Consider the following 26,833-nt stretch of genomic DNA (forward strand, 5'->3'; position numbering starts at 1 on the left):
CTTGCTTTCTGTCCACAGTCACAAATTGACAATAAGTTCCTGAATGGCTGTCTCCATGTGTTTTTAAAGATGTCTGTTCCTGCCATGGTTTTGTTGTTGTGTAATAAAAGGCAGAGCATGAAGCCAAACCTAGTGAATAATCACTCTTTATATGTCTGTACTAGAATTTTGGTAGTATAGTTTTGCCTTTATTACAGGGGAAAAAAATCTCTAACATTAGATAGTAGAAGCTAGAGTAGTGTTGGATGTATTGTAGATACTTGATAATTATGTGTTTATATGATTGCATCAGCATATTCTTTTCCATTTGGCAAGTTGAACAGAGTGCATATAATAACTGAAGTCTCGGGCGCCTGGGTGGCTCAGTCGGTTGAGCGTCCGACTTCTGCTCAGGTCACGATCTCGCGGTCCGTGAGTTCGAGCCCCGCGTCGGGCTCTGGGCTGATGGCTCAGAGCCTGGAGCCTGCTTCCGATTCTGTGTCTTGCTCTCTCTCTGCCCCTCCCCCGTTCATGCTCTGTCTCACTCTGTCTCAAAAATAAATAAACGTTAAAAAAAATTTATAGAAAAAAAAGAAAAGAACTGAAGTCTCATTTTTCATAATCCTTGGGAAAAGAGTTATGAAAAGTAGTGAAAGAAGGAGTCTTCTCCTTTAAATAATTTTGTAAGGCTTATCACTAGGATTTTAAGTGGAGTTAAATGAACACCTTCTGTCAACTATCAAATATAGATGTATGGTTAAAGTAAGGCTGGTTTATACTGTATTATCAGAACTTTATACATTTAATATTATGAGATCTAAAACAGTGGCAACAGAAATGACTTCTCAGTAACTAAGAGATGTGAATTCTCACTTAAATCTGAATCTCATAAAGAATCCTCTTTTTGAACAATGAGCATATTATCCAAGTGTGTTACTGTGAACCTATTTGGGTTCAGCTGCCTATTTTGTGAAATTAGAGGTTGACTATATCCTTGGATCTCAACACTGGCTAAACATTAGAGTCACCTTGGGAGCTTAAAAAAAAAACTGATGTTCAAATGCTATCCCCAGATATTTTGATTCAATTGATCTATCATTTTGTGTTATTTTATTTATAATATTCTCTTGCTTTATAAAAACTACAAAATACAGATGAAAAGAAGAAAATACATCCTCAAAGATAATCACCATTAAGATGTTGATGTGTTGTATGTAGTTAACTTATGTGACGCAATGGGCTTCCTTCCCACCTCTTCCTTCCTGGAACCTCTGTTCCTCTACCTGCCTGTATGATGTAATGAGGGGGTATGGAGAAATGCTAGCAAGAGCAGAAGCCTGTGAGCCTGAAGGATCTGGTTGCTTCAGAATGAGAAATTGTGAGAGCCTCTGCCCTTTCCATCTTCTCCTTCAAAATCTCAACTGTCTCTTGCTCCCCATTCTGCACTCAAAATGGGTATGACTGAAAATGAGTGGTAACCCAACTCACAGGCTATATAAATGAGAGGGCAGACTCCTGAGGAGCAAGCAAAGGGGATAACACATCCAAAAAGTTGTGAGGCCAGGAGGCAAAAAGAAACCCAGGAGGGACAAAGTCCTAGAAGGTGCTATAGCACCCTGAGGTACTAAGCCTCAGGGATAAGGACAGTGACTTCATGCCTGTGGCTGCTGGTGGGACAGGACTAGCTGGCCAAGCTAGCCATACAACTCTCTAATCTCTCACACTGTGATCTTTCCACGGTTGGAATACAATGATAGAACCTGAAAAAAAATGACTAAAAGATCTTCTAAGACAGTGTGAGTTTGGCTAACAATAAGGGCATTTTGTTACTTATTTATTAAGTGAATCTCTGTCTCCCCTTCCCCACCCCAATTCCCCTTCCGCAATAAGGCACCAGGTCAAGGGTCTATTTTAAGAGGTCTGTATTAAGAGTATCTAACAACTGGTTTATCAGAGCCTCCATCAGAATGGAAGCAGGCCTAACAGCTGGAGTGGGATCTATAACTTTTTAGCTGCTAAATTGTGGGTAATGTGTTTGTGTTCCTAGGGAATGATTGGTACAGAAGGATGGATGGTCCCTATTGATCAGAGGGCACAGAGGTATTTTAATATTGTAACAAAATCAATGACTAACAGTTCTGAGCATAGTCCTGCACTTACACATATCTATTTATTCATTATTAAATGAGATTACGCTATACACGTAATTTTTATTTTTGCCCCTTTTCATTTAATATTTGATCATAAATGTTTTCCCATGTCCTAAGGTAAGATTTTAAAATGTTATTTATAAAATGTGGCATAAATCCCATTGACTGAACTTAGCCATAATTGATTTGATCCTTTTATTATCATAGGACATTTAAATTTTTTCTTTTTGGAGAATCGAAGATTCTGTAGCTATTCCAAACAATGCCATAATATTCTTGCATATATATCTTTTTCCACGTCTTTGATTATTTGCTGTGGACATATTCCTAGAAGTGAACATGGGAGTCAATTCATTGACTCTTTGTTAAATTGGCCTCCCCAAGCAGGTTTTGACAGCACACCACTTCATCTTTCTTTTTAAAAAATTTTCTTTTAACGTTTATTTATTTTTTGAGACAGAGAGAGACAGAGCATGAACGAGGGAGGGGCAGAGAGAGAGGGAGACACAGAATCGGAAGCAGGCTCCAGGCTCTGAGCCATCAGCCCAGAGCCCGACGCGGGGCTCAAACTCACGGACCGCGAGATCGTGACCTGAGCAGAAGTCGGACACTCAACCGACTGAGCCACCCAGGCACCTGAGACTTCAGTTATTATATGCACTGAAGTCAGACGCTTAACCAACTGAGCCACCCAGGCGCCCCACTTCATCTTTCTTAATGATAGTGTACATTATTATTTTAAAAAAATGAATGTTGATGTGAAAGATGGAAAATAATATATAATTTTCAATGGCCATTATTTATTCTTCCTGAGAGGAAGTTTTTTCATATTTTTATGGCCATCTTATCATTTAATGGTGTCCTTATATCTTATTATTTCAAGGCATTTATCTTTATCTAATTAATTTGCAATACTTTTATATACAGTAAGTACACTAGCTTTTCACCTGTTACCTAGGCTTCAGTTATTTTCCCTGTTTGCCACTTAAGTTCCCAGGTGCTTTGTTGGTTCTTGAAAAATACATCTTCAAAATTCATGGATATTGCATTTTAAAAATTTATTTCATTGCTTTTATGATTAGAGAGGTCAGAAGTTGTGGGACCTTAGACTTATAAGTATGTTAACAGTTAACACTTAACTATAATTAATATAGAATTTCTAAACTTTATTTTTGTATCCTACAATGTTTTCCCAAAGAGTCAATTATTGGATAATTTTCTGTTTCCTTCGTAATTTGTAATGGCAACCTTATCATATACTAAATCATTATTAACTCCCTACAGGAGGCTCTTCCTACCTTCCATTCACTGAAACTGTGGCTTGGAAAGCAGAACCCTAGAACTGCCCTCTCTGCAGTGGTGCACACATGAACTTGGGGAGATAGCCAAAGTGCACCTCAGGCACATTCCAAAGAGTCCTGTGGTCAGTCTGCAGTCAAGGTTCTTAGCTTTTTTATGTTTCTAGCAGAGTTTTGAATTCTAGAATTTTTGGTAGCTTATTCGGAGGAACTGAAAAGCTCAGAACAACCCTAGAGTTAGTGAAAACTATTATACGACCACTTCTACAGCACAACAATGTCTCCAGTCACTATGATACTATCCACTGTTATTGTGCTCTTCATGTCTCTGTCACCCTGTGAAGAACAATCATAATGATGGTTAACAGTAACATTATGCTTATTCACCAGGCACTGCACTAAACCCTTTCTGTAAATCAACTCATTTAATTTTCACCTTATGAACTAGGTACTACAAATTATTCCCATTTACAGATGGGGAAACTGAGGCTTAGGGCAGGAAAGTGACTTACCCAAAGGTACCTAGGTAGCTGGTGAAACTCAGAAAAGGCTGCAGGCTATCAGGCCTCAGATTCCACCCTGTGACCCATGTGGACTATTATATATAACTGCCCTTTCACTCAGGAGGCAGAGCTCTCACATATTCCAGTGAACTTGTGACCTTTCTCTGGTGCTGGATGGTCATTCCACATTCCATTCTTTCTAACAGAGCCTGCGCCTGGCTCTCCACTCTGCTGCACAAGCTGTGTGCCTCAGCATTGTGCCTGACAGATGCCACCATTCTGCAGTTTATACTCATTTGTAGCAAAAGTACAATTTACACATTTGCTGAAAATTGGAAATGTTATCTATGAAGAGCTGTTTGTACACCAGGGAGACAATTAAAGTTAGCGGTAATAGTATAAAGATTCTAAAGTGAGGTTGACTAAATTCTTTTAATATATTAAGATAAATATGACAAAGGAACAAATAATTCTCATACTGATGCACAGAAAAGTGATTGAAAGTTTTCTAATCACTTTTCTTTTTTAGCAACATTTATTTTTTAAGTAGTCTCTACACTCAATGTGGGGCTCGAATTTACAAACCCAAGATCAAGAGTTGGATGCTCTATCAACTGGACCAGTCAGGCACCCCCCTGATTTATTTTTTAAGGCCAGCATAAACTGCTAAAACACACAGACACACAGACACACACAGACACACACACACACACAGAGAAGCACCTACAGAATAATTTAATTTGTGAGTACAAAATTCTAGGTTTTAAATTCTACCAAATCAAATTCAATTGGATATTTAAAGAATAATACATCATAATCAAACAGTTTATCATTTATAAAGATGTTTTGATTTTTGTTATCAATTAGTAAAATATATCACACCATTAGAACAAAGGGGAAATACATGATAATGCAAGTAAAGAATATACAGGCATTTAATAAAATTTGATATATCTGTTACTTAAAAAATGCTTAATATCTAAGAGTAAAAGTTTACATTCTAAATTAAGTACATTTATTTCTAATCAACTCCAAACATCATATATAATAGCAAAACAATAGAGAAAGAAAGAAGACAAATTTTACCTAATGCAGTAAGTATGAAACAAAAAAAAGATACAATAATCACAAAGGGAGAGCAAAATTATCATAATTTTAATAACAGCTAACTTTTACAGATGACTAATGTTCCATATACTGTTCTAAGACTTTCTTTTTTTTTTTTAATTTTTAATGTTTATTTAATTTTGAGAGAGAGAGAGAGCACGAGCGGAGAAAGGCCAGGGAGAGAGAGAGAGACACGGAATCTGAAGCAGGCTCCAGGCTCTGAGCTGTCAGCACAGAGTGCCACGTGGTGCTTGAACCCATGAACTGTGACATCATGACCTGAGCTGAAGTCAGAGCTTAACCGACTGAACCACACAGCCACCCTTACTGTCCTAAGAGTTTCATTTGAATTCAGGTATTTATTTGCTTCAACAATTCTATGAAGTAGATAGTATATTTATCCCAATTTACAGATGAAGAAATAGAAGCATAGAGAAGAGTATAATAATTTCCCCACAGTTGCAAAGCTGTTAAGTGGCAGAGCAGGATTTGAAAACAGTCCATCTAGTTTCAACCTCTGCACAAGGATGGCACAAGAAAATTAGTGACAAAACAACAGAAGTAATAAGATTTGATTAAGTTAGTGAGGTTTAAAAATAAATATAAATTTGTAATAAATTTATAATAAAATAATTGGTAATAATTTACAAATAATTTACAAATAAAAATTTATAATAAAATAATACAAGCAGGAAATGACTCCTCCTTACACTGAAAACAAAAAAATTCCCAGGAGTAAATATTCAGAATCCAATTGAGGAGAACTTACAGAATTTTGCTGAATGATGTAACAGAAGAATTGAATTGATAGAGATACATGCCATATTCCCAGATAGGACAACTAAATAGTATAATAAATTTTAATTATTACACAGATTCATTTATAAATTTAAAGTCATTTCAGTAAAAGTTTCAATAGTTTTTTGGGGCACTGGGTGTCTCAGTCAGTTAAGTGTCTAACTCTTAGTTTTGGTTCAGGTCATGATATTAGGGCTTTGTAGGTTCGAGCACTGCATCAGGCTCTGTGCTGGCAGTATGGCAACCTGCTTGGGATTCTGTCTCTCTCCCTCTCTCTATCAGCCCCTCCTCCATTTGTACCGTCTTTATCTCTCTCAAAATAAATAAATAAACTTAAAAAAATTAAAAAAAATTTTTTTTACATTTATTTGTTTTTGAGAGACAGAGAGAGAGAGCACACAAGCAGGGGAGGGGCAGAGAGAGAGGGAGACACAGAATCTGAAGCAGGCTCCAGGCTCTGAGCTGTCAGCACAGAGCCCATCGCAGGGCTTGAACCCATGAACCATGAGAACATGACCTGAGCCCAAGTCGGGCACTCAACCAACTGAGCCACCCAGGCACCCCTTAAAAAAATTTTTTTTTAAGTTTCAATAGGTTTTTAGGGGATGGGGTTCAGGGAAATACTACTACTTTTCATTTGTGAAAACAAATGGATAAGTTTATGCTTTAAAGAAGAAAAAGAGAATATATTTAACTATTTGCTTATCTATACCTAGAATCTCTCTGGAAAAATACTTAAGACACTGCTTAAATTGATTTGCTTCCAGCAAGGGGAATTGGATGGCTAGAGAGTTTGGCAGGGGTGGGAGATTTTTCATTGGATATTGTTTTATACCTTAAACATGTATGAATGTAATATCTTCCAAAAGCAAAAACAAACAAAAAAAAAGGGTGGCTCAGTCGGTTAAGTGTCTGACTCTTGATTTTGGCTCATGTCATGATCGCATGGTTCATGAATCCAGCCCTGCGTCTGGCTGTGTGCTGACAACACGGAGCCTGCTTGGGATTCTCTCTATCCCTCTTTCTCTGTCTCTGCTCCCCCACTCTCTCTCACTCTCTCAACAAATAAACATTTTTTTTAAAAAAGTCAACAAAAATGAGTAAGATTATCCAATAAAACTGAAAAAAAAGAAGAGTACTGAGGGAGTTTTGCTCTATCAAAGAGTAAAACATTATGAAACTATTAAACAAATGAGACTCTGCCTCAAACCCAGATAGATTTTCTAGAACCGGGTAGAGAGCCCAGAAACCTGCCTGGCACCAGCATAGAGAGTGAATCTGACAGAGTGGCTTTTGAGCAAAGAGAAGAGTTTTATCTGGAAGGCAAGTCTTAGAGAAAGAAACAGAAACAGAAACAGAGGACAGGGAAAGTAGAAGTATTCCAAGCTGTGTGAGCTTTCCTGGAGAATTCATTTCCTTCTTGGTTTTCCTGCCCAAGAAAATCTTGTCCCTTTCAATTTCCACCAAAAACAGTGGTGCTCTGCCACATATTCATTACCAAGGAGGAGTCAACTTGAAGGGTAAGAGGTTCTCTTGACCTGGGAAGACCAGTTGTCCGTGTAACCTTATGTGAGTCATTTGTAAGAACCATTAGCACTCACTGAGTGATTACTCTGGGCCATTAGTAGTTCCAACTGCTTTGTATGTATTACTTCATTAAATCTTTATAACAATCCTTGTTGCAATCATCTTTAAAACAGTCCTATAACCAACACTAGCACTCACTGAATGATTACTATGAGCCAGGCATGGTTGCAGGTGCTTTGTATGTATCAAGTCAATATATATAAGCAATCCTTTGTAGTAGCCTCATCTTAGTTTACAAGGCTTTACAAGGAAAGCGAGCTGTAGAGATGTTAGCTGGGTCACACACTAAGTGGTGGCACTGGCCTTGAACCATTCAGTTTGGCTCCAGTGGCCATTACAACATTATACTGTATCCCCATCAATACCTCGATGTCTCAGTTTTCACATATAAAAAGTAAGGGAGTTGGATTCAACACTCACTGATGTTCCTTCCAATTCCAAAAAGTACTACTATTCTCAGTCATAACACTTCCAGGATCCATCCTGAAATTGGTTTCTGCTCTGACTGCCTGAAACCAGATGCCTGTGAGCCTATCTCTGCTCCTCTCTATATTCAGTGGTCATGCTGAGTCAGCCAAGTTATGGCCAAAACTCTAGAACACCATTTTTGGATGGCACTAAGTAATCAGAAGTATAAAAGCATCAATTCAGATGAATTTCAGTTGTCCTTCTCACAGTTCTTAAAAATAAGATTTTTTTTTAACAGCAGACTTGGGGTACCTGGGTAGCTCAGTCAGTTAAGCATCCGATTCTTGATTTCGGCTCAGGACATGATCTCATGGTTCCTGAGATCTGAGCTCTGCGCTGACGGTATTGAGCCTGCTTGGGAGTCTCTCTATCTCTACCTCTCTTGCTCCCCCTCCCCTGCTTGCACTCTCTCTCAAAATAAATAATAAACTTTAAAAAATAAAACCGCAGACTGTGTTTTGATTTACTGTGGTGAGTTAGAGAACAAAGAAATGGTGTCAAGGTTATTATCACAGCATAGGATATCAATGTTAAGATAATTCTTTTTTTCTTTTTATCAAATGCTGTTTATGTGTGACCTTGTTTATAGAGCTGGCCTCCCTGAACTGTCTTTTGGAGAAACATCAGGTTGCTGCACAGAACAAATGTGCTGAATAGGAATATGATAAAGAATCTGGCTTCTGAAGCTTCTGTGATGGAACCCAAGCCCTGACTTTGCAAATGCTCAGCTTCTATCACATCAGCTTCACAGGTCACATTCCAGTGTAACCCCAACCTTTTCGCCACTGACCCCTCCTTCTAGGATGCTGGTGCTCTTCTCTCCTCCAAAGGAAGTCTGCCATGGAGACTGAATCCATCGCTACCTTGGAAGAGGTCAGGCTGTCACAGTGAGTAGAGCCCACTGGGCACAGTTCACTGCAACTGGAAGTTCAGCCTGGGGAACCACCTCAGTGGCTGTCAGCTCCCACCAGTCATGCTTGAGGTGCCATTGCCTTTCTTTTCCTTCTCGTGCTAGGAGTCATGAAGGGGTAGGTGGGTGGGCTATCAGAACCTGCAAAGTATAACTTTTGGTAAAAAGGAGTGTGAGGGGGCTTGGGTGTCAGAAGCTGGAGTTAAAATGACAGTTTTGCCCTTGCCCTATGTGGCCTTGGGCAAGTCATGTAACCTCAGACAGTCTAGAGATGGAACATATCTCATAGGCTGTGTTGAGGATCAAGTGACATAATAGGAGTGAAGAGTTTAGCACAGTGCCTGGCATATGGGAGCTGCTTAATAAACCAGTTACTGCTCTTCTTGTGACCAGTTAATGATACTGGTTAATATTCTTGGCCTGATCTCCTCTATTTCCCTTTGTAATCTACTCCCCAGCCCTGGCATGGGGGGTGAGTTACGATGAGTCCATCTTGGTGGCTGAGAAGCTGGAGACAGGCTGGGCTCATAGACTGAAGAACAGAGCCATTTGCTACTTATACAACATGCGTATTGCTAGAATACATTTTTTATGCTCAAATCCTTTTTGTATTGTTTGACTATTTTGAAAAAGGTGGTATTGATTTCACAATAAGAAAGAAAACAGTATGTAAAAAACATTGTAAGGACTGGTTGATAACTAATAAGGCAACACCATTCATCTCAAATTTGAAAAGATTTGAAATGATTTGAAAGATTTGAAATGAATTTGAAAAGATTTAAATGATATTGTGATAACCTGAGATGAAGACATCACCCATGTGGTACTCTGTCTGGGAATGTATATATCTAAATCTAGTCATGAGGGAGCAACAGACAAACCCAAAAGGAGGAACTCAGTATTAAAAGAGACAGAGAGAGGCTATAATTTCAAAATGTCGATGCCATAAAAGACAAAAAAACTGTGCAGAAATGTTCCAGAAGAAAAGTGAATAAAGACACATGACAACTAAATATAATACGTCATCCTAGACTGGATCAAGTACTGGAAGAAATGCTATGAAAGATGTTACTAGCTCACTAGACAAAATTGGAATGCAGACAGATTAGATAAAAGTACATATACACACACACACATGCATATATAAACATATACATAGAGGCAGAGAGAGCGATGTGGGACATAGAGACACAGACAGAAGAAAGCCAACAAAAAGGCAAAAGGGGCAAAATATTAATGTCAGATGAATCTGAGTAAAAGATAGTCAAGTGTTCTTTTATGCCATTTTTACAAGATTTAAGTTTGAAATTATTTTCAAACAAAAAGTTTAAAAAGGATTAGCATGCTATTAAATATTTTACATGTGTATTTTAAAACTCTGAGGAACATTTAGAGATAGAAATACTTCCTGTGTGAAAGGAATCTTCCCTTTTATTCCTCCCCAATAGAGCCAATAAAACAAGATTATCAATGCACAAATTACATTTTTTAAATTTTACAAAGAGAAAACAAACTAAAGACCCTTATTAAGCACACAAATCTATGTATTAGTTCAAAGTTAGTGTTAGTTAAAACCACCATGATTTTCAGAGATAAATCAGAAAAGCTGAGATGTAGATCATTCTTGATATAAGTGGATTCTCAGAATCAGCAAACATTTTGCACTGACTGACAGGCTTCCTTCCTCTTAGTTACAAGTGCTAAACATGACTTCTGGTAGGATGGGGTCTTTCTGCAAGATGGTATATATCTCTACACATCTTTTACACCAATCTTGTATGTAAGTGCCTCTAGACCCTCTTCTTCTCACCTTGTCTCAAATTTGGGGATGGGTAAGATGTTTGTTTCATACTTGTTTGGTAATAAAAATAGCTACATGCTTAGTAAATTTTCTTTCAGATTCCATTAAAATATCCTTGCATCCAAATAATTGCATCAAAGAGAAAATACATGAATATCATTACCCAACACAATTGCTTAATAGTTGCTAAGGAAATGTGGAGTTAATGGATAGAGATGGTAGGAAAAGCTCACTGTAGTGACCCAGCTGACTTTTGGACAAGGGGCTGAAAAGAGGGTTTGCCTCCTGAAGTTGATCTGCTAAGCTGTGGACATAACGTAAGGGTTGATGCAGGAGACCTAAGGGACCAGTGTACCTTCATTCCCTGTGGCTACCACTCCTGGATGCTCCCTCTTGGGATGCATACTAGGGAAAAAGGCCCCATTCCCTAGGACAGTAGGGCTGTCCTCTGATGGAGAATAGTGAGGACACCACTCTCCTAATCCCCAACCCACTGAATCACTTGCATTTTCATGGCTCTCAAAGGCTGTGAATGGTAATTGTTTGGGTAAGATTAGTCAAGGCTTTCCTCTAGCTAGGTTCACAAGAGGAGCCAGGAGTGGATGGGTTTGTCACAACCTTTCCCAGGAGTTGGTTGATGGGAGGGAGGTTCCTGTGCCAAATTGACAGCAGTGAAGCAGAGAAGGGTGAGGGACAGGCTTCTAGAAAACTTGGTCTTGAGTGGGCCACAAGACCAGAAAAAAGTCTTTCATCTCTGTTTCCCTCTGCTCCTCTTTCTTCACCAAATGAGGGAGAAGGCTAAACATTTCCCAGAGGCAACAACAGTCTGCTTCTAAGCCTGTGGACTGGTGAGTTCCAGCTAATCTTACTTTATCTGGACAATTAATCTGAAAATTAATCACAGAATTCCCCCTCAGTGTTCCTGGGTTTCATTCTAGGTATGCATTTAGGTTTTTTACCCTAAAATCATCAATTGGGCTGAAATCATTCCCTCTCTGTCTTGTCTCCTTTGCCTGCCTCTCTCTGCTCTCTTCCCAAACCTCTTTAAAAATGTGCTTATTCTTCCTTTGGAGGCATCTGGTTGTCATGCAGAATTTTCACTTCTGCTTTTTCAGCAAAGTGCAAATTTGTTACACTCTAAATTCTTTTTGTTTACTGCTTCCATTTTGGATGAAATGTTGGAAATTAAAACCCTCACATCTGTGTGTGGGAGCTTTAAAAATCCACAACACAATGGAAGAACAGCTTGATTGTGAAAATACACGCTTCATTAATTTTAATTTTTTAAAGTTTATTTATTTATTTTGAGAGAGGGAGATAGAGCATGTGAGCCAGGGAGGGGCAGAGAGAGTGGGAGAGAGAAAGAATCCTAAGTAGGATCTACACTGTCAGCGCAGACCCTGATGTGGGGTCTGCAGTTTGTGGAGCCCACAAACTGCAAGATCATGGCTTGAGCCGAAGTTAAGAGCCAGATGCTTAACTGACTGAGCCACCTAGGTGCCTCATTAATTTGAATTTTCATTAATCTCTTACTTCTTCATTAAAATTTGTGGTTGATGAAGGAAGATTACAGTTGTAGATAGAACATGGGTTTTGAAGTCAAGCAGCTTGAATCTCAGCATTGCCATTTTATATGTGGTAACCTTGGGTCAGTCATAACCTTTTAAAATTCCCTCATTGGTAAAAGGCGGGAACATGAGAGTGGGATAGATGTGAGGATTAAACGAGCTAGTCTATGTACAGTCCATGGCACAGAGCCTGGCTTTGCTAAGTGCTCAATTGACATTTGTTCTCATCAAATGTAATCCATGTAAAATGCCTGCACAGAGTCTGCTCCAAGTAGATGCCCTTTCTATCTTCCCTTCCAAATGCCAAATTTCTCTCTAGTTTCAATAAGAATGGGTTTTCCCAAAACCCCAGTCATAATACTTTCTGACAAGGGACTTGAGATTTGATATCTGTTCATGCCACATAACAGGCTGAATGGTGGCCCTGAAGATACATCCATATCGTAAATCCCTGAAACCTGTGAATTTTACCGTGTATGACAAAAGGGTGGATATCACCTCGTATGTCAAAAGATGTGATCAAGTTAAAAGACGTTGAGAGTAGAGATTTATCCTAGATTATGTGGGTAATCCATGCATTGTAACTATGAGAGAGAGGCAGAGGCATTTCTGAGACAGACACACACAGAGAACAAGGTGATGTGAAGACAGGGGTGTAGACTGGAGTGGAGGCCACAAGCAGCAAGAAGCTGGAAGAGGCAAGGGAGGATTCTTCCCTGGAGAGTCCAGAAGGAGCAGGTGCTGACATTTTGATCTCATACACTGGCCTCCATAACTGTGAGACAATACATTTCTGTTGTTTTAAGCCACCCAGCTTGTGGTGCTTTGTCATGCAGCCCTAGGACACTACTGCAGTGATTCAATCTGCACTGGAGAGTTTGCCCCTCCTCTTGTTCTCTCAGCAACTCTATCAGTAAAGAACCTGCAGGGTGGGCCATGCCCCCTCAGGTGCCCACAAACACAATGCTCATGAAACACAATTTCGTCTAGACCCTGGGCAGGGCAGGGTGTGGAGAGACCCTTGGGACCACTCATCCAGCTCCCATCCTCTCTGAGGCCTTAGGTTCCTCCTTTGGGCATAGCAAACCTTTTCTTTCCACAATTAGAGACAAAGCTTAAAATGCAAATATCTTCTGTTATATAACATCTCCACTGCAGTAGGAAGCTTTGTGTTCCGTAGTAAATGATTTTACTACAGGTCCTTTCCTGCATGTGGGCTCTGACAGGGAAGACAGCCAGGAGGAACACGTGGGACCAGAAACAGTGTTGCTATGGTGAAAGCAAAAGCACAAAGGAGGAGTGGAGAGCTCTGAAGACCCAGGCTTCCTGCGTCACAATTTCAGAAAGCAAGCCAGAAACGACTCTCGTTCCCATAGCCAGATAACTGGGTGTTTAAGCCTCCCAGCAACCCTGCACATTTCACAGACTAGGAGATTGATTTGCCCAGGTTCATGCAAATGGGAATAAAACTGAGACATAACATGAGTAAGGGCCATATATATGTCCCTGAGCCCCCAGCATAAGGATGCCTTGTTACCTCTACTAAAGAGAAATCTAGAAAAATGCCACTGAAGGGATTCAGACTTAACACATCCACATCATTTGACCCCTGAAGGTCATTCTGTGTCATATTTTTTTCAAGTGCACAATGCTAACCATTCCCTGTGAAACCATAAACCAGAGCTGTCCGGGCCCTGCAACCATTCCATAGCAGCTATTGGGGCCACAGACCACCCATGAAAAGAAGTTTCTCAATGTTCTGATGTCCGGATAGAGAATACCTGAGTCTCAGGCCCTTCTATGACTCACTACCTGGGTGTTATTAGTACAAACAGGCCCCACCTTTTCACCTCTCTGTGCTTCCCTCTTCCCATCTGAGATGTTAGGCCAATGGGTTGGATGAATGATTCTCAATCCTTGTTGTACGTGAGATCTTCCTGGGGAGCTTCCAGGCCTCCCCCCAACACTAATTATACTGGAGAACTAGGCATCAGCATTTTCCAAACCTGTCCATGTGATTCTTATGTGTGGCTGAGTGTGAGAACCAATAGATTACATGACTTCTGAGATCCTTCCAGATCATTTCTTTTCTCAACATTTCCACAGAAATCCAGGGCTACTAGAATTTTGATTCCCCAAATATTCAGAATTCATGGAAAGCCCTTGAATAAAGCCCACATTTGGGGAGAAAATCACTCTGCTGTGGTTTGCCCAACAATATACCATAATGGCATTTAAAAGCTATGTAATGGTCTAAACCATTATGGCCTTTCATGCTTTTAAGAGGATGGAAGGGTTAATGTGATAATAGAACTACTCAGGTATCATCTAATTAATTTTTATTTTAGGGGATTGCTCTAAATAGTACCCTGGAATACTGAAAAAAAATTAATGTTTTCTAGTCAACTAGTATTAACTAAGCTCTTGTTTATTCTGAGGACTGCTAAATTCAAGCTGGAGGTAGAGAAGGGAAGAGTCTTTCACATTTGAGGAACTCATAGTCCAAGGTAGCAATTAAAACAGGAATAACAAAGGCAGCCACAATTTTAAAGTACTTATGGCACATTAGGCAATGTGATTGGTGCTTTTTATGTATTATTTTATATTCTCACAACAGCCTTGCGAGGCAAACATTATTTCCTCCATTTTACTGCTGAGGAAAGTAAGGCCCAGAGAGGTTAGGTAGCTTTCTAAGGTCACACAGCTAAGAAGTAGATCTGCTGTTCCAACCTACGCTATTTCAACCATACTTCAGCACCTCTAGAAAGGATTGAGAAATAGAGATAGAGATGGCAGGGAGAAGGTGAACTTTCATGAGGGAGTCAGGTGTGGGGTGGACGAAATGCTGTGAATTGCTCACATGAAAGGTGCTGTAAGAAAATAAATATGACAAATTAATATGTTAACTAGTAAACTACGTTTGGGGCTCAAGCCTGTAAGGGAACACAACACTGGAACAGATGAATTCGTTATGAAGGGCCACCTCTTCACAGTCAATTCCAGCTTCCTCAGATTAGTCTCAAAAAAAATAAACTCGTTGTGTTCCTCTTTGGATTGCATAGCTCAACGATGTCATTTTTTAGCTAGTATGAGGTCTTTGGATTTAGGCAGACTTTCATTTTTGCTGATTGTCTTCAGTGATACAAAATGTACCAAGGGGAGGGGATGGTGGTAGGCACAGCTTTAACAATCATTTTCCCTATGGTGTTCATCATCAAACACCATGTGAACCAGCATATTCTGAAGGGACACACACATGCAATTCAAAATGAGTTAAGAAGTGGAGAACTATCTCTCTTCATATATACATCTGTACATATAGTCGTTCAGAGATCTAAAAGTAAATCTAATATTTGAGAAAGCACTGAGCTAAAATAATTCACCCATGAAACAGATACAGCTTGAAGGGTAATAAACACACTACGGCCTAGAACAGGACAAGGGAAAAAGAAAGAAGCAATGGATTTTCTTAGTGAGCTTTTACAAATCATCTTTTTCATGTTGGAGCCAAAACTAGGAGCAAATGACCAAAGAACTTTAGGGTCCTGAAGAATATTCACAGGCTACAAAAAATGGTTTAGATGTAAGTTTTTTTTTAAATATTCTAAAAAATATTTATTACATTTACAGAGTGGAAATTTCCTATGCATATATAGAAAAGATGCATAATTGCACAAAGGTATTATGTATATGTACACAGTTCATATGCAAAATGTATACACATAAACTGTACTGCTGAATACATGCTTTTTATGAGGATGGGGCTGATTCCATAGCAATCTTTTCATGTGGAAAATGACCTCCACTTGGCAAATTATGAGTAGGAAAGATATATCCTGTCATTACAAATAACATAGTGTTAAATCACACCACAACCACGGATGAGATATTCTATCAACTATAGTATAAATCTAGGTAACATCTATTCCTAAAAGGAAATCAAGAAGTATCTATGGAACTGTGGCAATGAGATATTGAGTTAATAGAATGAAAAGAGACATGTGATTTGTTCTTTTTATATTAGTTACTATAATATAGTTTTTAAAGATTTGAAAATAAACTAATGAGAATAAAGATGATCATATCTGAAATAGCTGGTTGTGTTTGAAACCCAATTTTTAAAATTTGTACATAGGAATACTTTAACAAGACAAACAGACCACAAGCTTATTTTTCTTTTCCAAATGCTTATCAAATAAGAAGTGAACATGTAAAACAGATTTGTTTTCTATGTGAAATCCTCTTTCATATTACACACACACACACACACACACACACACACACACACTACTCTTTTCCCCCTCAGAATTGCAGAATCTCTACCACTGAACTAAAGATATGAAGAACCAAAGGAGGTATTAAAGCAGCATTTTTACCTTTTTGCTGGTCAAACACAGATGGAGTGCTGAAATCCATGGTTGTTTGTCTCATCATTTACCATCAGAATGGCAAAAAGCATCCAGGTTTCTAGAGAGAGAAAAAAAACCCCACCATCTCACATGTTACAGTCAACACATCAGTCAGATACAGCATCACTTGCCAAAACTCCTGTTTGAGAATTAAACGTGCATTAGAGCTGCAGGTTGTTGTCGAGGCAAATTATGGCAATAGGCAAATGTTATTCCTGTGATACCTGCCAGGAAAAGAGTTACTTCTTGTGGCTTCATTCATCAGCTATGCTTGTGGGTAATTATTATACACCTTTCAACCCCCAACAAAAAAAAACGAAAAAGCTCAAACTCTAAAAAAAATACAATTTGCAGGGGGCCACCTGCCTTGGATCTGAGCCAGGAAAACACTGGAGGTCAACGGAGCTTCAGCAGCTGGAATGTTGCTTTAAACCAAAAGAAATCTCAATGGGTGAGTGAGGATTCACAGGGCCAGACGGAGCATGTGCAGAGCTGCCAATGCAGTTGGATTCAGCTGTGTTCTTGGTGGAGTGAGAGCTGCATTTGGGTCATGTGAGCGGAGAGTGCCATCTCAATGGAATAGGACGTAAATAGTGTAGCAGGAAGCTGCTGGCCATGTGCTGTATGGAGTGGTTATCGGCTTTCATAGCTCATCTGCAGTCTCTCTTCTGCTTCATGCTCCAAATGACAGGAAGGATGAGGGGAAGCAAGTGGCGTTTGAAAGGTGAGATTTCAAGGCTCAGACACCCATGACAATGAAATTAAAACAGTCTGCAATCACAAGGGCATTCAGTGCAGTATTATATGTGGTTGAAAAAACCCTGAAAATACCAGAATGTACACCATTGAGGAATAGTTGAACAAATGGTAGTAAATTCATACTCTACATTTAAAAACGTGAGAAAATCTCTCTATATATTCATCTGGTAGGAGGTCTCTAATCTATTGTTAAATGAAGAAAAAGCTTATACATTTCATTTGTTCACATTTTTATAAATACAATAACTACCCACTGTGTATGTAAATATATATATACATATATATATATATATATATATATATTCTAGGGAACATCAAGGAAGATGTATAAAGATACACAACAAACCATTAATACTAGTTACCTCAGGGGATTGCAATTAAAGTAGTAGGTTTCTAACTCCATCTACCTTTGTATTTTTAGTCATATTATAATTAATGTCTATTATTTTATATTTGTCATTATAAATTTGATATAATTCAAAGCAAACTAACAAAGCTCTACACTCAAGTTAACCAGCCATATAGCAAATGCTGTCATCAAGGCTGTTGAAAATGGTAATAACTGTTTTCTTTTTAACTTTGTGTGAATGTGGAAATGAAAATAGAAGCCATTTTTCTTAATATATGACCACAACTTATTTTGATAAGGACATATAATTTATGATATATGTTCTTTCATAGAAAAACTACTTTGTTTTTAAAAATTTGTTTGTTTGTTTGTTTGTTTGTTTTTGAGAGAGAGCAAGGGGATGGGTGAGAGGCAGAGAGAGGGAGTGAGAATCCCAAGCAGGCAAGGGGCCGTTACACAAGGCTCGATCCCATGAACTGTGAGATCACGACCTGAGCTAAAATCAAGAGTTGGATGCTTAACTGACTGAGCCACCCAAGTGCCCCAATAGAAAAGGTTCTTTCTTATCTCTTCCTTCTTATATTTTCTCACTGCCTCATCATTCATTTTCCATTAAACACATTGTCTGGTCTCAATTCCCTGTGACAATATTGCTACTCATTTACCTTTCCTATGTCAGTCCCTCTCCCCAAGATGCCCTGTGTTCTTTTTATTTAAAACACAGGCAGGAACTACTTCGTATAAATCATTATGCAAAATGTGCTCTATAGATAAGTCTCTCAAATTTCCCAATGCTGTGAGGGTTTTTTTTTTTGTTTTTGTTGGTTTTTTTTTTTTTTTTTTTTTTTTTTTTTTTGCATTAGCCATGAAAGCCAAAGTGAGAAGGCTCAGTGGACTGGTGAAGAAAGTGACTCATACTAGCTAAGGAAAGCTGGCTCAAGCTTGCCTAAATGACCTACCTCGAATTTAGATTAACTTCCTTTTCATTCATTTGCTCATTGATTCATCAATTCCTATGGAAGGATTAGCGCACTCCGGTCATCTCTGTAGGTTCTGATGAGGCAGGCATGAGCAAGGTCTCCACACTCAAACAACTTAACACTCTTGGGTGCATTATATTGTATCCACTCATTTCATGAAGCAGCAATATGAACTTTCTCCATATAAAATATGGTATATACTTTGTATATATATATATACACATTATTCTTAAAAACAATTTTTTTAATGTTTATTTATTTTTGAGACAGAGAATGAGTGGGGAAGGGGCAGAAAGAGAGGGAGACACAGAATCCAAAGCAGGCTCCAGGTTTAGAGCTGTCAGCACAGAGCCCAATGTGGGGCTCGAACCCACAGACTGTAAGATCATGACCTGAGCCAAAGTTGGACACCTAACCGACTGAGCCACCCAGACACCCCTATACACATTATTCTTAAAACAGTTTTCATGTTGCTTTGATCTTATAACTTGTACGTTTTAACACTCATTCACTTGCATAAACATTTAGTGATTAGTGTGTACCAGGGACTCTTAGAGCTTGAAATAGATCTCCTTTCACAAAGATGTCTGACCATTTAACATTCATTACCTTATCTGGAACTTAATCATAAATTACTGATATTTTGCAATGTGTTTTTAAAAATTTGTTATATGATCATGTTAGACTTACATTCACAACTCAATTCTAAGTTCCCAGAAGGTTTGAGCTGAAGGATAGGTCTTTTGTCTCCCGCAGTGCCAAAAGAGTGCTACACTCAGAGCTGCCAGTAACAGATACTGATTTTTGTTAAATGTTAAATGTTAAATGCCCAAATGGACAAATCCAACCTTTGGTAAAATGGTGAATTAGACAATGGAGACTTCCAACAGTGGGTGCTCCTCCTGTCCCCTTCCCAGTCTGCACAGTCCCATTCCTACTTAGTACAGACATCCCCATTTCTGACTTTGCCCTATGTTTTCCTTTTATCTTAGTTTTCCAGGCTACTGTAAACTTTTACCTTCATGCATATCATGATAGCAACTTGGTGAGTATTTATCAGGCATTTCTAACATGCTGACTTTAATCTGGAGCAATGGCTTTATTCATTCATCCATCCATCCATCACATGATACGTATTTAATGAATACTAATTATGTTCCAGGCAATAGTGTTGGTGCTGGGGGCATGGTGCTGACCAAACTAGGTATGTGGTCCCCATTCATAAGAAGCTTTCAGTTTAGGGATGATTTAGGAGACTACCTTTTGTGGCCTCCCGGCACCTCAGAGTCCTTGGATCACTAGAAGCCTGAAGAAATATCTCTGAATGACCACCTTCTGTAAGAACACAGTAACCCTCCCCATATCTGGGCAGACAGAATGTTCTTCCTTCTATCCTATGCTGATGAATAATGCTGCTCTTCGGCTCTCTAATAGGCAGGTTTGCTACCCTACTTTGGCCAGATGAAAAATGCTAAGGGTTTTTTACCCTGCCTCTCACCATGAGCACTAATATTACAATAGATGTCCACAGATTAGAATAATTTTTGCCTTTATTTTAAAATCCCAAATAGATATTTTTTGAAATTTTCTTTCTCTGAATTGTATTTGTTTCATTTCTAGACTTCCATATCAACTGGAAACTGTGGGGATTTACCTTTAAATGCATCTGGGTTGTGGCCATTTCCTCAGTAACCTGATGGTTTGGGAAAACACAGAAAACAAAACATAATAGAAACTCAATCCACGATGCTTTTTAAATGTCTGTGTGGATGGTAAATTTACTGAACACCTCAAAACTCTTTTTAAAAGTTCTAACTTTGGCCACAGATCCTTTCCTTCTATTTTCAACTCAGGAATGATTGGCCAAGTTCAAATGAAGTCCTGTGGTTTGAATTAAGTTAGCATGTCAGAGAGGTCTGGCTCCGGCAAGCTCACTCCTCCCCACCACTTCCTGACAGACTCTCAAGGGTTTAGAACTTACTTTTCTTTGCATTATTTTTTCTGAGAGGAAATCCTTGTGAGGAATCTAGTTGGACTTGGCTCTCCAAAGTTTCTTGTAGAATTAGAAAAACAAAATTTGAGGTTATGAAGCAGGTTAATGGGAGAGAAGCCTGTGGTTCTTTGCTCAGAATAGTTGCTAATGAGGCCAAGTCTCACTCTGTAAAGCTGCTGTGTTTTGTGACCACAGACTGTACCACTATCACCTACAAAGAGGATGGGATATGATAGACTATATTGTATCAGTGCCAGTCACTGCCAACTGCAAAAACAACATACAACGTGACTAAAGCAATGCTTCTTCTTTAAAAAAAATTTTTTTTAACGTTTATTTATATTGAGAGACAGAGAGAGACAGAGCATGAGCAGGGGAGGGGCAGAGACAGAGAGGGAGACACAGAATCTGAAGCAGGCTCCAGGCTCTGAGCTAAGAGCCCGATATGGGGCTCGAACTCACAAACCGTGAGATCATGCCCTGAGCCGAAGTCGGACACTTAACCGACTGAGCCACCCAGGTGCCCCTAAAGCAATGCTTCTTAAATTTTAATGGACATACATATCACCTTGGGATCATCTTACGGGGAAGATTCTGATTTAGTAGTTCTGGGTAAGAAAGATTCTAGATTTCTACCACATTCTCAGATGATGCTGATAGTTGGTCCATTGTTTATGTAGCAAGGAGCCAGAATATTTTTCAAATACTAAGTAACATATACACTTACTGGGCTTTTACACCCAAGGTTCTCTATGGAATAGTAAAGATCTAGAAATATTAACTAAGTCCCCAAGGGGCCACAGAAAATGTATTTGTAACAGAAGTGAGCCAGAGGTGGGGAATGGTTATTGACAGCATTACCACCTTGAATATCTGTGGCTGTTTTTAGGTTAAAGAAGGAGTACAGGCCTATAGGTGGATGTTATTAGGGTCATATACCCTGAGCTTCCCTCAAGCTCTGCCCCCATTCTACTTCTGTGCATTTGGGCAAATTCTTTTTCTCCTAATTAGCACACTGGAGATAATGGTGGTCTTCACCTTAAAAGGCAGCTGTAAGGATGAAAAAGGATAACAAAACAATGGTGTGCTGAAGCCAGCACCTACTGGTCCTCTGAAGCTGACTGTTAAATATTGAGGAATTTTGTGAGGTGCTTGGTAGCTTGAAATTAGCAATGGTGAGAATATTTACCCTATGGAAAACAGCAAATGCTACTGGTAAGGGCTCTTCCTTGTTTTTCTGAGAGCTGTTTTACCAGCATACCAGTTTTTATAAAGTACTTAGTGCCACGGGGCGCCTGGGTGGCTCAGTCGGTTAAGCATCCGACTTTGGCTCGGGTCATGATCTCGCGGTCCGTGGGTTTGAGCCCCGCGTCGGGTTCTGTGCTGACAGCTCAGAGTCTGGAGCCTGTTTCAGATTCTGTGTCTCCCTCTTTCTCTGATCCTCCCTTGTTAATGCTCTCTCTCTGTCTCAAAAATAAATGTTAGGGGCGCCTGGGTGGCGCAGTCGGTTAAGCGTCCGACTTCAGCCAGGTCACGATCTCGCGGTCTGTGAGTTCGAGCCCCGCGTCGGGCTCTGGGCTGATGGCTCGGAGCCTGGAGCCTGTTTCTGATTCTGTGTCTCCCTCTCTGTCTGCCCCTCCCCCATTCATGGTCTGTCTCTCTCTGTCCCAAAAAATAAATAAATGTTGAAAAAAAAATTAAAAAAAAAAAGAAAATAAATGTTAAAAAAAAAAAATAAAGTACTTAGTGACTAAAGACCTTGTGAATACTACCTTAGCTACCTTATCTGAATTATTCCAGCACTTGTGGTTTGAAACACATCATTTAGCACTAGACATTGTATAGCAGCTTCCTTTTCAATAAATTCTATAATAGGGTTCTTCTCAAGAGTGGGTCTCTTGAAACTGGAGGCTGCAGAGGTATTACATATTCTGCCATATACCATGATTGATCATGCCTTATTTTTTGACTCTCCAAGGAGACTACTGAGCATAATTTCAAAATCTTTGGAGTCCATTACTCCAAAAGCCCTTGATTCCTTTCACAGGAAGAATCAGAGTCCAACCTGAATAATCTCAGGACAGATTCCAAGATAATAATGCCTCTCCAAAATTTTTTCAATGATAATGTGAACACTGGAACAGGGAGAAAGAGAATATATAGAAGTGCTATAAGAGAGGTCTGTGTCCCAGTCATAAGCTTTCACACATTTGTCAAAATAACTGTAGTTGGTAGATTAATTTGGAAATGGCACCTGACACAGCAGGTAGGGAGGTAATGTCCCTCTGTGTACTTATGCTGACAACTAGATCTAAGAATGAGTACAGTCATCTAATGTGAACGCCCTCAACTCTCTTCTCCTTTTCTTCTAAATTTTTCTGTTCCTTCCCCTAGCCCCAATCTCTTCTGCTGCAAAGAAAGAAGTGTCTTTTCTCCTTGAGAATGCTAGGCCACCATTAGCGCATCTCATTCTACACAAAATCTTCCCAGAGAGGCAGATTTGCACAACCATTAAGAGCAATGACTAAGCCTGACTAGCTAGGTTCAAACCCGAGTCTTGCAACTTGATGCTGTTTAAGCTATGCCTTATTTCCCTCATCTGTAAAGTCAGAGTCATATTAATGACTTCCCATAAGGTTTTTCAGTGCATCAAATTGATTTAAATATGTCAAGCTCTTAAAAGCAATGCCTTATACAGAGGAATTCTTATATACGTTTACTATTAATGCCATCAATTATTTTATCTCTCTTGCAACTTCATCCTATTCCTTCAAGATCCTTTTCCTTAGCCTACATGCATGCTCACATCTTTCAATCCTTAAAAAACAAACCAAAATAATATAAGACAAAACTGTGATGTTTCTTCAGACAGGTTTGCCTTTTCTTTCCCAGCATGCTTTTGGGGGAGAAAAAAGTCTACATTTTCTCTTTCTTTCCTGACCACCCAATCTTTCCCTGGTCCATTACAATTTCAGTTCAGCTCAGTATGGGCACTATTGTGCAGATACTCTGATGGACACCTGTTCTGATGGAAATGTTAGGATTCACTGCACGTTTGGCTGGTGGAACTGATTGGTAATGCCTGCTTTGAAAAACATACAGTCTCAAATAGTATTTTCCACACATCTCAGGGCTTCTACCACTTGGGCATCCAGTATTATTTGGGGGGGTAGAGGCAGACCCTTGGCAGTTGAGCCTAGGCAATGTGGTATGGTGGAAAAAAATGGTGAACTTTGTTACCACAAGACCTGGGCTCAAGTTCTCATTCTGTTCTACACATTGTAGATCATTGTAGATGCTTCACTAATACTTGTTTAACTGCAGTGAATTATTTCCCAGCAAATCACTCAGGACCGTTGCCTTCTTATTTTTATGCTAATGTATCAGTAATCCTGGTTGAGTCTGACAATGGCAGAGTATGAGTGGAGGTTACTTGATTGAGCCTGTAACTCAGGCCCTTAGGCACAAGAGTGAATAACCCAAGGGCTTTGAAAGGATTTTTCTCTCTGAAGGAAGATGAAGGCAGGAAGATGAAATTGGTCACAGGACTCAGACCTGACCCTTTAAATGGGGCTCAGATGAAATCCTCTCCTGCTTGAAGTCAGTCTGGTTTTTCTCTGGTATCATCTATAATATATAGTGTCTCTTTCTAGTTCTGCCTCTAATCTCTTTTTCCTCTCAAGAGAATCTTAACCCCTCAAGTCCTCTTGTCATATGTGTTGAAAAAAATTCCCAATGTTAAGAGAATCATAAAACATATTAGAACAAAAAATTATCTTACCTACCTTCATCTTACAACCAAACCCAGAGAGTTGATAACTAAACCAATAATCATCAGAGAAAAGAATTTTCTTTCATTTGTAGGAAGAAAAATAAGGAAGTTTGGATTATTGCTCAGCCGGTTGAGGCGACACTCCCATTGCATGAATACAGCATCAACAATTTAATGACATCAAGGGTTTGAGGGTTTCCTTTACACATCATCCAAAAGGATGTTTTCATATGAGCTTGTGCCAGATAAGGGTTTTGAAATGCTGAGTGACATCCAGCAATCCCTTGTTTGATTTCCCAACCTTTTTGTAAGACACAATTTAAAACATCTCTATTTTCTTTCCACTGAAAGTGGTGTTGGAGCAAACAGATTTATATTAAGCTTACAAAGCAGAAAATTAAAATTTTAACCAAACTGTCATATATCTTGTTAGCTCTAAATTACACTAAACTGGTATGGTAGGCTTTGAGTCCCTAAAGTAACCATCTTTTTGGTATTATATAGACCTAGGGTGCATGTTTCTGGGTAAAACAATGCCTGAGTCCTTCTTTGGACCAATTTATCCTATGTGTTAATAAGAGATGTACTGAAGAAGTTATACATGCAGCAACATACCAGCCTTTAGGCAACTTTTGCTTGATGGAACATTTCATCTATTTGCAGGATTTAAGCTTCCAAAGCATATATTCTGACATTTCCCTTTCTTTCCCTCAGGGAAAGAAATTCTATTGCAATCCAAATTGTGAAATAGAGGAGGAAAAGAGATATTAATTTGCAGCGTGAGACTTTAGGCATGATAAGGTTTAAAGAAACAAAAACCTAAATTAATCTCTGTATCTCCAATAACAAGCTTAAGCTTTCCTTCATCCAGCTAAACAAACAAACTGAAATTCTATGGGCAGAGGAATATAGTTGTCATTTTATTTTAATATTCTCTTTGTTATAATTTAAGATACAAAGAACATACAGGGAGAGGCTTTAGCTATTTGCTTGATAGACTGAAATATGAGAGAAGTGATTTTCATTATCAGGCAATAAATAATTGATGGAAAAAGATGATGATCTCTGAATCCCCTTCTGGCAATGATAGACTCCACAAGACGAAATCAGCCTGTTGAAATACTATTCGTGTAATTCTGTTTGCATGGAACATACTCCTGTGTATTAAATTCTATGCTTACCATGCACAAATAGAGATCCCAATCAGAATTCTTAAATTTTTCTGAGAGACAAACCAAATAGTTGAGTTAGAATGATGTATTAGAGGAGATCACTATTGACTACTGATGAAGAAGTATGTATAACATACTCATTGAATGCCTGGACTAATATTTGGTGCCCTTATTCACTATCCCAACATGCTTCATAAATCAGCTGCCTATTCTCAGACCTACTGTGCCCCCAGTAATCAGAAAGGAGAAGTGTGTTTTAGTCCAATTTTCTCTGCACAGATAGGTATAAACTAAGTATACATCTTGTCCCTTCTGCTGGCTCATGAGTCTTACATTATGACCCCTCAAGACCACTTTCCAGAGAAAGTCCTTTGTGTTGAGAACCTTTCCTGCCCATTGGTCAGTTACACTTACTCTTCAAGGCTAGTGTCTGTGAGTCAGGTGCCAATGGTGAGCTATTCTAAGACCCAGCTCTTTGGTTACAACATAATCACCCTCTCAAATAAGCAGATTCCTTCAGACATTCTGACATCAGGAGGACATCCAGTCCAGCACCCTGATTTTACAAAGGAGAAGACCAAGGCCACAGATGTGTGTTGACCTAGGCCAGCACTTTCTCCACTGTTCCATGCTGACTCTTGCTCTGTGAGCGGAAATTAACATTGGTTTAGTATCTTTACTATTGCCTTCTGGGGATGATCTCCTAGCCCAGGACCTGCAACTTTGAGAACTGGGCAAAGTGAGGGGTAGAAATAATTTATCACACTTTTCAACACAGAGATATGTCTACTACTAGCTGTGAGTCAGCTCTATTAGCCTTGATTGCCCCATTGGGTGGCTAAGTCTGAATTCACTCTGAAGGAGCTAACCTGAATTCTTGTCTCTTGCCCCATCTTTTCAATTCCCTTTAACTCCCAGGATCCCTAGTTGCTATCTGGCAACAGTATTTCACTCAAAACTTTCATGGATAATAATATGCTCATAATTAAGAGATGATGTGCATTAAGAGTTTATTATGGGGCCGATGCTCTGCCAGGCTCTTTATGTATATTTTTTTTCATTTAATTCTCACAGGAGCCCTATGAGATAGGCAGTATTAATAGCTCTACTTACAGATAAGAAAATTAAGAGGTTAAGTCACTTGCCCAAGGTCCCTGAGCTAGGTTTTCTAACAGAGGTAGTCTAACTTCAATCCTAAGCACTGACTCATATTATCAATAAACCAACAAA

General features: G+C 39.1%; 1 protein-coding gene across 7 annotated transcripts in view; it reads right to left on the minus strand.

Moving 5' to 3' along the window:
* The window catches only part of ANKRD55 (ankyrin repeat domain 55), a 266,719-nt gene that overhangs the window by 78,726 nt on the left and 161,160 nt on the right, over nt 1–26,833 (minus strand). For 5 of the 7 annotated variants that reach the window (XM_047841042.1, XM_047840891.1, XM_047840663.1 and 2 more), the window contains one exon: nt 16,546–16,636. The exons of the other annotated variants lie outside the window; for them this stretch is intronic. In XM_047841042.1, coding sequence (XP_047696998.1) covers nt 16,546–16,603 — 58 coding nt within the window. In that variant the 5' untranslated portion in view covers nt 16,604–16,636. The remainder of the gene's footprint in view (nt 1–16,545; nt 16,637–26,833) is intronic. 7 annotated transcript variants of the gene reach the window in all.

This window comes from Prionailurus viverrinus, chromosome A1, assembly GCF_022837055.1.
Source record: "Prionailurus viverrinus isolate Anna chromosome A1, UM_Priviv_1.0, whole genome shotgun sequence".
Taxonomy (NCBI): Eukaryota; Metazoa; Chordata; class Mammalia; order Carnivora; family Felidae; genus Prionailurus; species Prionailurus viverrinus.